At 37.0% G+C, this 12,603-nt stretch overlaps 1 protein-coding gene across 1 annotated transcript; it reads right to left on the minus strand.

The window, feature by feature from the left end:
* Window positions 1–1,224: 1,224 nt before the first annotated feature.
* NUP155 (nucleoporin 155) lies at window positions 1,225–12,258 on the minus strand. The gene is made up of 13 exons (XM_023678520.2): window positions 11,884–12,258; window positions 11,226–11,395; window positions 9,891–10,017; window positions 8,094–8,356; window positions 6,105–7,752; window positions 5,793–6,005; window positions 5,067–5,314; window positions 4,554–4,968; window positions 4,016–4,221; window positions 2,821–3,178; window positions 2,433–2,651; window positions 1,955–2,283; window positions 1,225–1,575 (listed from the first exon to the last, which is right to left on the minus strand). The coding sequence occupies exons 1-13, from the start codon at window positions 12,040–12,042 to the stop codon at window positions 1,458–1,460; spliced, it is 4,473 nt and encodes a 1,490-aa protein (XP_023534288.2). The 5' UTR covers window positions 12,043–12,258; the 3' UTR covers window positions 1,225–1,457.
* Window positions 12,259–12,603: the final 345 nt, after the last annotated feature.

Consider the following 12,603-nt stretch of genomic DNA (forward strand, 5'->3'; position numbering starts at 1 on the left):
AGGAAGTCGATGAAAGGATAATGCCCCTCCGTACGACCAGCTTCACAAGAGGATAAGAGTCTTTTAAATGTGGCAATCCCATCCTTGCCTCTTTGGATTGGATTATCCATTTTCATTTTTGGCCAACTAATGAACGAGTTACAGAACAAAAATTCAGTACAAAATTCACGGGCTACTCTTGTTGGTTTGCTGGATACCAACCTAACTTCAGTTGAATGCATTCAATACGCATATGCCCGTATGAGTACTTGAAGGGATCAGATTAGATCCACCACTGAATCTGAATCAACATGAACATAGTACATCAATCAAATTAAATTACTAAATGTACTAGAAAAAAGCCTAAATTACTGGAAAACAAATGGTAATTCCAACTAATAGTCTTGATTATATGAAGATCATTGGAATGGGTATTCAGAAAATCTAGAAGTAGCCATGTTTTTCACACGAATGATACATGTTTGATACTCTTATCTGTTCGTAACTCGGTCAAAGGAAGAAAAATGTTTACTAATCCTTATTTTTATAAAGGCATATGTCCTCGATCAAGAGGGGCTGGCAGTCGAAATCGTTGAACTAAAAAACATACGAGATAGGCTATTACAAAATGAAGCCATATAATCCATTACTCTTGTTTAGAGGCTCAGTTCAGTTCCACCTCCAAATCCAAACTATTCTTCCATTAGCTGGATGACAAGACAATTTCAAGTATAATCAAGAAGACATATCGCAAGCTCTTAAAAACATCGCTAATAATGGAATAACCGTACATGGAAATTTACCTCCAAATCCAAAAATCTGAATAAAATTACATCTCCTAAAGTTCTCAAGGGTGATCATTACAGCTACTCTACTAAAATGCATGACCTTACCAGGCATTTAGAATGGTGCAAACTTGCAGACACAAATATGATAAATAGGAATGATAACAACTATGGATGTAGCACATATTTACCCCCTTACAAAGGCATTACGAAGGCTATCATTTTCCAGCAGGATGTGCAGCAACCGTGACACCATCAACGGTCATAATTGACTTTCATCGTTGATGTCCGGGCCAGTTACCTGTGTACTAAAGTAACACCAGATATACCTCAAGTAAAGAAAGTGATGAGGTCTATAATTAGGAAAAAACATAAGATATAGTGTTATCCTCCGTTTATTATATGTGACGAAACCATTTACCTGTAAATACATTAGTGCATCTAATTATACCATGAGCAGTGAACCAAAGCGACAGTTATGATAGCTTTACATGCATCAACACGCCAACACAAGTAAGAAGTTTCTATTATTCAACATTACACTGCATCATTAACTACCTTTTGATAATATTACATTGCAGCATCAAGTATAGGGTTACAGAAGCTACTTCAGCCATGAAAAATCTACCCTTGCATCTTGAAAAAATCAATTGAAGCCTCAAACATTTGGTACAACAACAAAGATTATATAAATCAAAATTGACTAAAAGAAAAGGAACTAACTAGTGACTCTTCAAGCTCCTTAAAGCCTCGATAGACAGCCTCAGTTTGGTTTTGTGGAAGGGCTAACCTACGAACCTCAGTCATATATCTGTTACAAAAGTTCAAGAGGTAAGGCTAACACACTCATAACCTGAATATTTTCTTTATGCTAAGACATCAATTAGATCAGTTAAAAATCTACTAGTAAATCCTTGTAGCCACGCCGAGAGTTAGCAGGATGGGTCACCCACGTAACAGGCCCACACCCCAATTATGAAAATAATAATAATAAATTTTTTTAAGTAATTTAAATCTTCAAAGAAAACCAATTACTTGTAATTTGTCATAGTATGTATGACCACATCTTAAAGTGGAGTATTGCAAAGTAAAACTCGAATCAGAAATTTGACAATTAAGATTCAATTTCCAAGGAAACTTTCATAAAACAAAGTGAGTATCAACAAGCGAGGGAAAAACATGAAACTGACCTGTTCGCAGCACTGGCTATCTTGTCCCGAACCCCTTGGTTGGCAATAGCTATTTGATCCAAAGAGTAATTTCCAACAAGAACCAGAGATGCTGCAGTTGCACTTCTACCCATAGTCTGTGAAGATATGGACATAGCCCACTCATGGAGTACCACTAACACAGATTGGAGGAGGCGTAACCTGAGTTTGGGTGAGGGCAGCATTGCACCATTCAACAGCAATTGATCATAAGCATTCAATACGGGCTCAGTTGCACCCTTGCAAACAGCAACGAGGGCTCTTGCAACATCATCGTTCCCAACAGATTCAACACCTGAATCTAATCTCTCCTGTATAAAGACAAATATTATAAGTACTGTGGCAATAACAATAACATCGTGAATAGAAAAAATTAACGAATATTTTATGCAATTATTTATAATCAATCATCACAAAATATCATAAAAAAATGTCTTTACTTCAACGCACACAACCATACCAATGCAGCCTTCTCAAGGTGAAGACAAAGAGACTCCAAAGGTATTCCAGCTCCATCGCCGGGGTAAATGTGGAAGCCAACCCTTTTAAGTACTGAACAAGCTTCAGCGATGCCACCAGTAGAAAGAGCTTGGTCAATTAATCGAGCCCAAGTTTCTCTGACAATACTAGTATTGTCATCAGAAGAATAGTTTGCGAAGTACAACATTTCCAAACATATCTGAAAACCGCAAGCAGAAAAATCCATCATCAAACAGAATAAAGAACAACAATTGAACATAGGAATCCATAAAGCGAACTTGATTTTGGATCAATTAAAGAGTAAACACAGAGAGAAACAGAAAATCAAATCCTCAAATTCAATGAAGTAAGAAAGACGAAATAGTCACCTCCCATAGCTCAAATGGAACGGCATATTCATTATATAGCTGAGTTATAGTCTTTAACTCTAATGAGAGCTCTTTGGCCTTTTGCCGAGCTGTATTTGCAATACTGGAATTAGCAACCAAATCATTATCTGGGATCATTTCATTTTGGACTGAATCAGATGTACTTGGCACGGCTTCTATTCTTGAAGCTAAAGCCTCCAGTTCCTCCTTAATTTTCATCTGGAAACGAAGAACAGCAAGTTTCCCTTCAAGCTGTTCAAGCAATCCATTGTCTAAGGTATCAGGGGTAGAAGTTGCCAACCCCTTGCTACTGTTTGCATTCTTTGCTTGTAAAACTGCATTGCTCAAGTATTGGCACCTGAAGACAACAAGTCCCTTAAAAAAAGGTACATAACCGAGATTTCTCCAAGAAAAACTCTTTCATGCCAAAACAATAGTTTCAAGGAATCTCAAATTGGACAAGATAAAAAATCAAAGGTGAACTTGGAATTGTAGCAGTCTAACAAAACATGTAGATCTCGAAAGGACACAAACCAACCACAACCAACAACATATTTTACACGATATGCACTACTACACAATAATTTGCTCTCTAATTCCTCATCTTTCTCGAGAAGGAAAAGCTATCTTTCATTTATAGCGTTAATAACTACAACCTGATACAAGTAATCGGAACAAAAAAAAAAGTACAGCAGCCATCCATTTCTCAACACTTCCATAACCTTATCTTCTTCCAAAAAAATTAAAATTAAAATTAAAATTCATTATTTGTTGTTGAAATGAAATAAATTTAGTCAACTTAGTTCTTATAGATTAACATGTGGATATGATAATCAAAAACTCTGACCTTCTGGTCGAAGAATAATGTCTTCATCAATTGAGCAATGCCCAAAGTGAAAATTTTCATCAAAATTCTCACATCATAGCCTTCATTGAATTGGTCCACAGAACTTTGGTCTTCATTTAAAACCTTTGACAACATCATATTTTTGCCAAACCGTAAACAAACCCCGACATTCATAATTGTTTCAGCAATTCTATCACTATATCAATGAAAATACTCTGTATTTCTAGACCATATTTATTGTCAATGCAACATGTTTACATGGAACTATGCTCTTATCAAGAATCTAAATAGATTTATATAGTTAACAATGGTAGTTCAAAAGAAGAAGTAAACATTAGGAATTTATACCTCTCCTCCAAAGTAGGAACATCCCCAGGATCAGAAGAGCGTCTACCAGCTAATCTTAGCAGCACATGAGCAGCAAGCAAATGTTGCCGCTTCATAACATAGTAGCGAGCTAAGAGATCAAAAAATTTGGCTTCATTTGATGCGCCAACTGCTCCAGACTGGCCAATTGGAGAAGCCCCAGCTGTTAAAGCTGAGACAGCTCGAACCTAAACCATGTAATAGAAATGTGAAAACTATGTCAAACCAATAAATATCTAGAACAGAGAATTGCAAAATTGAGTGTTCAACTCTGCAACATTTCATAGTCAAGAAACTGGTGTGGAATAGTCAGTTCTAAGTCGATAATTTTAAGCAATTTTGAACTTGTAACTTTTTCCCTGGTTATTAAATGTATATGTCCATTTCTACCATATCATGGATAATAATGAAAATTTCAGCATCTTGATTGGATAGTTTATTTGATGTCCATTATATAATCTCAACCATCAATATCACACATACAAATGAAAGCTAAATAACATGAGAATAAAAATTAAACCTCTTGTATAGGATGCCGTCCAGCATTTTGAAGGAACGGTACCAAATCTGGTCCCCCATATTCTAACAATTCATTGTCAAGCCCCAAATCAATCATAGACCGATACAAGTAACCATGGAAAATTTTGTCCGGGGATTGAACTCCAAGCTGAACAATCTGGCATATATATTTACTACGTGATGCCATATCAGGAATGGACCTTGAAGCAGCAGGCTTCATAGGAGACCCAAATTCCTTCAGTGAGACATCACCTTTTAGTGAACGTAGAGCACTTGTAATAATCTCATAGCATTGCTCACGCTCAGAAAGTGCGCGTTCTCGAGCAGCCAAATCAATTTGATCATTGAAAGCATTGCCTGCAGGGTCAAGAGCCTGGGCCTTCTGCAGAGGCAAACGAACTACAGCTTCATAGAATCTGGAATGGCCACTCATGTTAAGTCTCGCATCAAATTAATAAAATGCCACCCAACACACTTGTATCAGCAATAGCAATAAGTCTGAAAATAAACTGACCTTAAATCCTCAAAGCGTTTGCATACAGTTCGTAAATCCGCAGACTCTGGAATTTTACTCAGACAATTAAAGGCTTCCCTAGCAAGATTCTCTTTCTCCATTGGGTCAAGAGTTACAGCAGCTCTCTCCAGACACTCCACGGCTAAGAAAAATTTATAGTCAGACTCTTTAAAGTAGCTTGGACAGCCTTCCCTTAATCTCCCACTAATGTCATCTACAGTTCCCCTGCCATCAGGACCAGTATAGTACTGGCAAAGATAAACACGTCAATTCAAGGAATCTGGCCTGAAGTGAGATATAAAATATGCATTTCTATTTCTATCTTAAAATAAGGCCTACATTAATAGGAATGCTTATGTGGAGGCATTCAAAAAACAAATGCCAGCACAAAACAAAGAAGCCTCAAAAGGATAATCACAGTGAAAAATAATAACAAATATTAAAGGAGGAAATTCACAACAAAATAATAATAAATTAAAAAATGGAAGCAAAAGCCCAGAAGAGGAAATAAAATGAGCAGGAAAATGATATATATGTCATGTTTATTCTACAGCCTGTCAGCTTCTTGTACTCCTAATAGAAGATTCAAAGGAAGAAGCCTCCAGAGTTCTTGTTTCTTTATTAAAAAACATTAATAAACAAGAGGAACATGAAATTTATGCTGGCAACTTATGTGTGCTAAATTAATAGTTACTTCCATTTTGAACTAGAAACAAAGCCATTCACCTGCATTAGAGAAGATATAAGTCTTGTAGTCAGATTATCGCCCTCTGCTGAACAAACAAGCTGATTAAAAGTCAATTGAGCTATTGCCTGCCTAAAACTATCATCTAAGCCCTGAACCAAGCGTGTTAAGTGGTGTTGAGAAAGAAGCTGAAGCAAAAATAAAGCTTCAGCAGATCTCAGCAGCAGCTGCCTGATACATTCCATTGCCCTAACCTGCAGTACAACAAGCATAAAATCATGAAAAAAGAATAAAGTGAATGCATATCCTAGGAAGAAAAGGCATCAATATTCGTTCCTGCAAATTTAAACTACCTCCATGGCTGCCAACTCAGCAGGGCTGTAAGGTAATCTCTGCCTTTTATTAGAAGCTCCAGTCCCAGCAGATTCCATGTTTCTTGAGTATGTACCAAAAATGCTTTTCACCATATTCCGATCACTAGAAACAAGATCTGAACCAGTACCATAAAGAATTGAACCTGTAACATCTCCCAAGCCAGCTACACAACCGTAAAGACCTCTTCGCTGGTTCCTTCTCGACCTTAGGAACTTCTCAAGAGCACGGAGCTTGTTCTCAAGGATTTGCATGGCTCCAGCAGAAAGTCTACATGCAACTAGTCCATTGTGTGAAGTATTTGCGGAATCTGAGATACCTTTAACAGCCACGACAGGAAGTTCCCAGAGTGGAAAAAGCAATCTTGATGAGCATAAGCAAAGTCCTTCATGTGCACCTGAAAAAACTGGCACAGCCTCCTGAGCAACCTGACCCATGCTAAACCCACCAGCAGCAGTTCTTGAGTCTGACAAGGCAGTACTGCCTCCAAGTTGAGGCATTCCAACTATTCTCGGATCCTCAAAAGCTTCACCTGCCTTGTCTGCAATGACATTGGTTATGAGACTTTCACAATGGACAATCCTTGAAGCCAACATTAGACACATGGCAGCTGCTTCACCAGCTCCGAACCTTTTGAAGAAGTCTTCTAAAATTGATCTTGGCGAATTAGACTCAAACAACCTTCTCAAAATATCTACAGGCCTGTTGAAAGCTATCTCCATCATGCCCATGGTACTGAATACAACAAGTCTCCTCCTAGGTAATATGTGTTGGGTAGATAGATCTCCTCTTGCCCACAGTTTTCCAACTGCTTTTTCACTATGCTGATCTGGGAAATCCGACACCCCAAATTCAATCTGTGAATATAAAGACTGCATAGTGGCTGCAGCATCTGGTAAGGGTAAAACATCTGCTACAAAAAGCATTCGACCTTCAACAGGAAGAGAAGAAACAGTTTCCCTTAAAGCAAAAGAAGTCCTTGCATTTAAGGACGAAGTACCAGACATGGAGGATTGTGCTGCCGGATCCTTGCTAACAAGGAGAAGGGAAGATACAGTTGGTGGTGATGAATCAGAGAGGACTAGATTTCCAGCAGAGTAAAATGCTGTCTCGACCTTTGACAACAGCTCTTCATTTTGAGGTCTACCAGAAACAGAGTTGGCACCAAATGTAAGACCCCCACCAACACCTAGAGGAGGAGAAGGCCTTGTAGCCACGACTTTTAAACAACTTGGTGTCTGATGGCTGGAATTATATGCACCCAAGTTTCCGTTTGATGGTGAAGTAGTCAAATACATTCTTCTACCATCTGATAGAACTGCTAGAAGGTGCAATGACTTCGATTCAACTGTAGATAAGAGTGACATGCAGACAATAGATGGCATTACCGACCGATTCATAGTTCTAGGTCCTTTTGACTGTCTACTTCCATACATTCCATTTCTCTGATTGATCAGATTTCTTTCTTCTGCTACTTTCTTAAGCGGTCCATCACCATTGGGTCCCAACACAAATACTTGAACTTTCATTTCCTCAGTTCTTGCATATAAAATGCATCTTTCACTATCATAGATCATTTCAACAATGGGATCAACAGCTCCAAACTTGAATACATTTGGCACAACCCATCTGAAAGTTACCAGGTGCTTATAGGTTAGTGTAGAAACCTAGAAAATTCAGGTACAACAAAAGAAGTAAAATGCTGCGAGCATTTTCATTACACAGTAAACTTATTCAGATAAACACAGCACTAATTGTCCGCTGTAGTAATTTGATGTGTAAAACAATCCTTTTCCGAACAAGAATGCAAAAGAGAGACCGAGTGTCCAGCTATACAAATTTATTAATAAAAGAAATTTAAAAATTAAAATCATTACTTGAAATCACAAACAAGCAAAATACACAAATGTAAAACCACAAAAAAGGAGACTGCGCTTATAAACTTTTATGAATTTAATTCCACTGGATACCTTGATATCACACTTCCTAAACCAGAAGTAAGGCAAATTTTACGACAACGCTTTTGCCAACCAGAACCAGAAGTGTAATGAAGTTCATAAATGTTGGCATCACGGCCAGCCAAAAAAATTCGTCCTTTGTCAGTACAAGTGATGCAGGTCATAGTGACTCCATCTGATGTTATAGTATACTCTGGCAAAGGCTGGAGCGAAATCTCTGCATACGGATCCGTACCATCAACACCACCAGAAGAGCATACTCCTACAAGAATCAACTGGTAACAAAAAGATGCTGTGAAAAAACATAGAAACTATTGACAAAAGACAAATCTAGGGAGAAATCAAAGCCGTTAAGGAAACTTTGGGACTTCAGCAGTAAACAGAATTGTATTCACCTTAAGCTCAGTGAAAGATACCATTAGATGATGAGACAAACCAAACAAGTCAGAGAAAGAAAAATGATGAGCATTTTCTATGCATCTCAACAATATCTATCTACCAATAAAGTTCACAAAACAAGCTTGAAAATAAAACCAAACAAGTGCAATACCTCATTTCGTTGTGTTTTTATATATTTAGTTAATGGTTTTTTTAAGTTGGCTTTTTATTGCCTTCATTTATCAGTGGGAGTGGGTTTTCTAAGCCAACGAAGGGTGATCAGAGACTTTCTTTCATGTGTCATATGCCATTTTGGAAAGACACACTGCAAAAAGTAGAACGCATGTCTATACCAAATAGGTTCAACATTTTCTTTTACTTTCTTAAGCTCCACAAAATAACACATCAATAAATGAGAAGAAAACAGGTGGATTTGATACATTGAAGGTCCTCAATTTAGTGGCAGCAGTACTACTAATTTCATGTGATTTAGTCATGTGAGACGTTGGGACAATGAGTGAGCTTGAAAACAAATACAGCATATATGCCCGTAGTAAAGCATTTGGACCCCACTGTAAAATATGATATAGAAAAAGAAACTTTACAATGTGGACAAACCTAAACTACGTTAAAAGTTTCAACCCATGGAAAATAATTTTGAAAAAGATGCACCATATTTCTCAATATACCAAACTGTAAATGATCTGTTTAAACTGCACGATGTTGATCTTTCCCCAGCTAATGGATGTCTTGGCGCCAATTACAAAGAGAAACATGCCCATTTTATCTAAAAAGATATGGACCTTCTCTAAGCAAGAATAGACATTGTGCCAAAAAGCTCTAGCCAATAAAAATTTTAAGAATGAGTTTTGTTAGTTTATAAAAAAATGCTGGCTCTGTGAGTGGAAAAATGTGGAGCTTCCCTTATGCAAGCCTAGTAGGGGCAGCAGCATTTAACATTTGGAAGAACCACTGGAATTTGTTAAATGAATGACCTTTCAAGTATTTGTTTCCTAAACTGTAAAATATACTGCCTTCCAAAAAAAATTTAATCAGGGCTGGAATGGTCAGGAAGAGGTTGATATGATACAGAAACCCAACCAATTCAACAGAGTAACTTTAAGGACCGAAGCTTCCAGAGTTCTCGTTTTTTTTTTTCTTGAAAATCCTGGTTCTAACCACGCACTGCCTAAAGACACCACCTTGGACAAGAACCTTACCAAAGCTACTTGAAATCAGAAAGGTCCCCGAAAAGTAAAATTCTTTGTCTTGATGGAGGCTATGGATATGTCAACGCAACAGGGAAAGTCCAAAGAAAACATCCTATGTGCTAGTTTTTGACTAATTTTGCGTTCTGCATAATCAATCAATTAGAGTCTAAAAGATAAAAGTAACTGGCAAAGGAGAGAATTTCTGTAGGGAAATTATTACCTCTGCTGGCGTAGCTAGAATTAAAAGATATTGTATTGCTTCAACAAAAACACCAGGCTTGGATTTGGTGAGGCCAACGGCACAGATGGCTTGCTCCTCCACATTAAACTCAGGACATTGACCATCCCTGACCAACATGAAGTGGTAAAGTAATAAAAAAAAACACCATAAGTTGACAAGGTAGCAAAGCTTCGATGAAAAGTATTCAATAAACACCTAACAATCTACTTTCAATTTGTAAATTATATACTTCTGTTGTTTGCCAAATGAAATACGCATTTCATAGTTTGCAATTGGTGGAGTGAAATCAATAAAACTCTCAACAGCATTTATTTAACATGTGAACAGCTTCCAGATAGGCTTTTTTATAGGACTGCTACTACTGTGTTAGAGAAATTAACAGTAGAAGTACATGAAGCTTCCAATTCGTGTTATTTGGTCAAACTATGACCGACCTAATAGAGTATTCACAGGGAAGATTTGGACTTCTTAATATCCATGAGCATTTAGACCAGTTTGTGTGCATCTTGACTATTCTCACAAAACAACCATATAATCTACTATATTTGGTTGTCAAGGAAACTCTTAGGACATTATTTTTCTCAGATAAGATTTTTTTTGTATTGATGTACGAATTTACAAAAACAAAAGAAGGCCATATGCCCAAACCAAATGATGTCAAATCCTATGTAAGCGACTATCATAACTTGAACTCTTTCTCCCTAAGTCCTATACTAAGAAATGTCAGGAATGCTTATTAAGGTATTAATAAAGGGTTTTTAATAAGAAAAAAAAAATAGTAGCATGGTTGTAATTGTGATATTTCAAGGCAAAAACACAATTGTATAGCGTTCCTTGAGGACTTTCTCTCTCACACACGTGACTAATTCACAATGCTTGCCCATTAATGTGCCAACACAAACCTTAGGTTGCTAGGTGACTAATGGGTTCATAGGTTGGCTTGGATTGGATTGAAAAATACTTCAAATTGGTTGCTCCGGTTCCAATTTTCATTTTATCCGAGAAAAATAACTTTATCACAATTTTTCCACTCTAATATGGAGAAGAATATCAATTTTCCTACCTCAAAACACATAGCTCTTTAAAATATTTAAGTAACAAGGTTTCAACACTTCAAAATAATTGATTCTTTGGATATGAAAAGTCAATTGATGAAACATTAACTGCAAAATCATCACAGTTGCAAATGCATTAATGTTAACAATGACACGAAGACATCCAAGTGCAACAAACGATATCATGGATCACAATTAGATTTCAAAATACCCATTAATGATGGAATTATATTATCTAACACCGCCAAGTTATACTCACCACTTGTCAAATCGCCAAAGAAATAAAGAATTATCAACAGATGCCCAAGCTCTTCGTATTTCCGGAAATATTCCACATAAGGCAGTTCCTTCCCCGCCGGCGGCATTATATCTTTCTATAAGCACTTGAGGCAACTCCCAAGTATCTACCACTTCCACCAGAGGGGGCCACTATAAAAGAAGTAATGAACATGATGCCATGTTTAATACAATTTCTCAATTCAACCAAGTAAACAACCCGACAAGGCTACTAATGGAAGATGCAATGTTAACATTTCTTGGAAATATCAAAACTTCAACAATAATAATAAAATTTGGTGATTGTAAGACCAAACAAATGTTTTAAAAAATCACTATAATACCAAACATACACTAACTTGTAAACGAATTTTTAGTCAACATCTAGTCAAATTCATGCAGAACTTGCTAGAGACTTCCATTGAGAAAAATATCAACTTTTAAAACTTGTTTCGACGTAGAACAAAAGAAGCCCACAAATATCACGTGCCGAAAAGAGAACAAACTACTAAACGAAAAAACAGTGTATTATCAAAACCACAAACCACCATTCGTTAATGCATTTATCCATAAAAATAAAATAAAATAAAATTTAAAAAAAAAAAAAAAAAAAAAAAAAAACCTCGAGCATCAACAGTTACCTCTCTAGGGTGGGTTGTATACGGATCGCTAGCGTATCTGGAAGCTTCCAGCGCTTCCTCAAGATCAAGTTGAGTGGCAACTTCTCTAGAAATGCGGTCGCTGATGACAACGCCAGCATTGGTGACGTCGCGCAGCACGACGTCCTCCTCCATTGTCATCTTGTGTGGAACCCTAAAACAAAATTTGGGGAGCGGAATTGGGTGCAGAAACGCTCTGGGATTCGAGGTAGAAGGAGTACAAAATTTGAATCAGTGTAGCATAGTAGTATATCCCTTGGTTTCTGTACAACTCAAACGTTCGGAAATCAAAATACAGAAGAGAGCTAGAGAGTGTTTGAGCACCTGAGGTAGGGTTTTTGAGCGGGTTGGGAGTGGCGGGGAAATAAGGGTAATTTAATTCGTAGCCTTGTGAACCCGGTTTATCCCATCGGTCCAACCAGGCTCATGATACAATACAATTATACGACGCACTTCTTTGTAACCCGGTTCCTAATAATTTTATGGGTGATTCGGCGGTTTTTTCTTTTTCTTTTTTTTTTTTATTTTTATTTTTATAAATTACTTATTTAGTTATAGTTTAAAAAGTTTTAATTTAGTTATAGTTTAAAAAGTTTTAAATCATTGGTTGTCTGCTCGGTCAATTCAGCTCTCTTGCTCGATCAATCGAAAAAACAAGGTCACAAGAACCCACCGTCTTTTGAAATCGATTACTCAATCATG

The sequence above is a fragment of the Cucurbita pepo genome, chromosome 1, assembly GCF_057944985.1.
Source record: "Cucurbita pepo subsp. pepo isolate OVF chromosome 1, ASM5794498v1, whole genome shotgun sequence".
NCBI lineage: Eukaryota > Viridiplantae > Streptophyta > Magnoliopsida > Cucurbitales > Cucurbitaceae > Cucurbita > Cucurbita pepo.

Excerpts from the sequence above, each read along its gene's own strand:
- NUP155 (XM_023678520.2), bottom strand. The coding sequence starts at position 12,042 with ATGACAATGGAGGAGGACGTCGTGCTGCGCGACGTCACCAATGCTGGC. Across the intron at positions 7,753-8,093 it reads TTAGGAAGTGTGATATCAAG|ATGGGTTGTGCCAAATGTAT; the intron begins GTATCCAGTGGA and ends GGTAACTTTCAG. Across the intron at positions 3,179-4,015 it reads GTTCCTACTTTGGAGGAGAG|GTGCCAATACTTGAGCAATG; the intron begins GTATAAATTCCT and ends TGTTGTCTTCAG.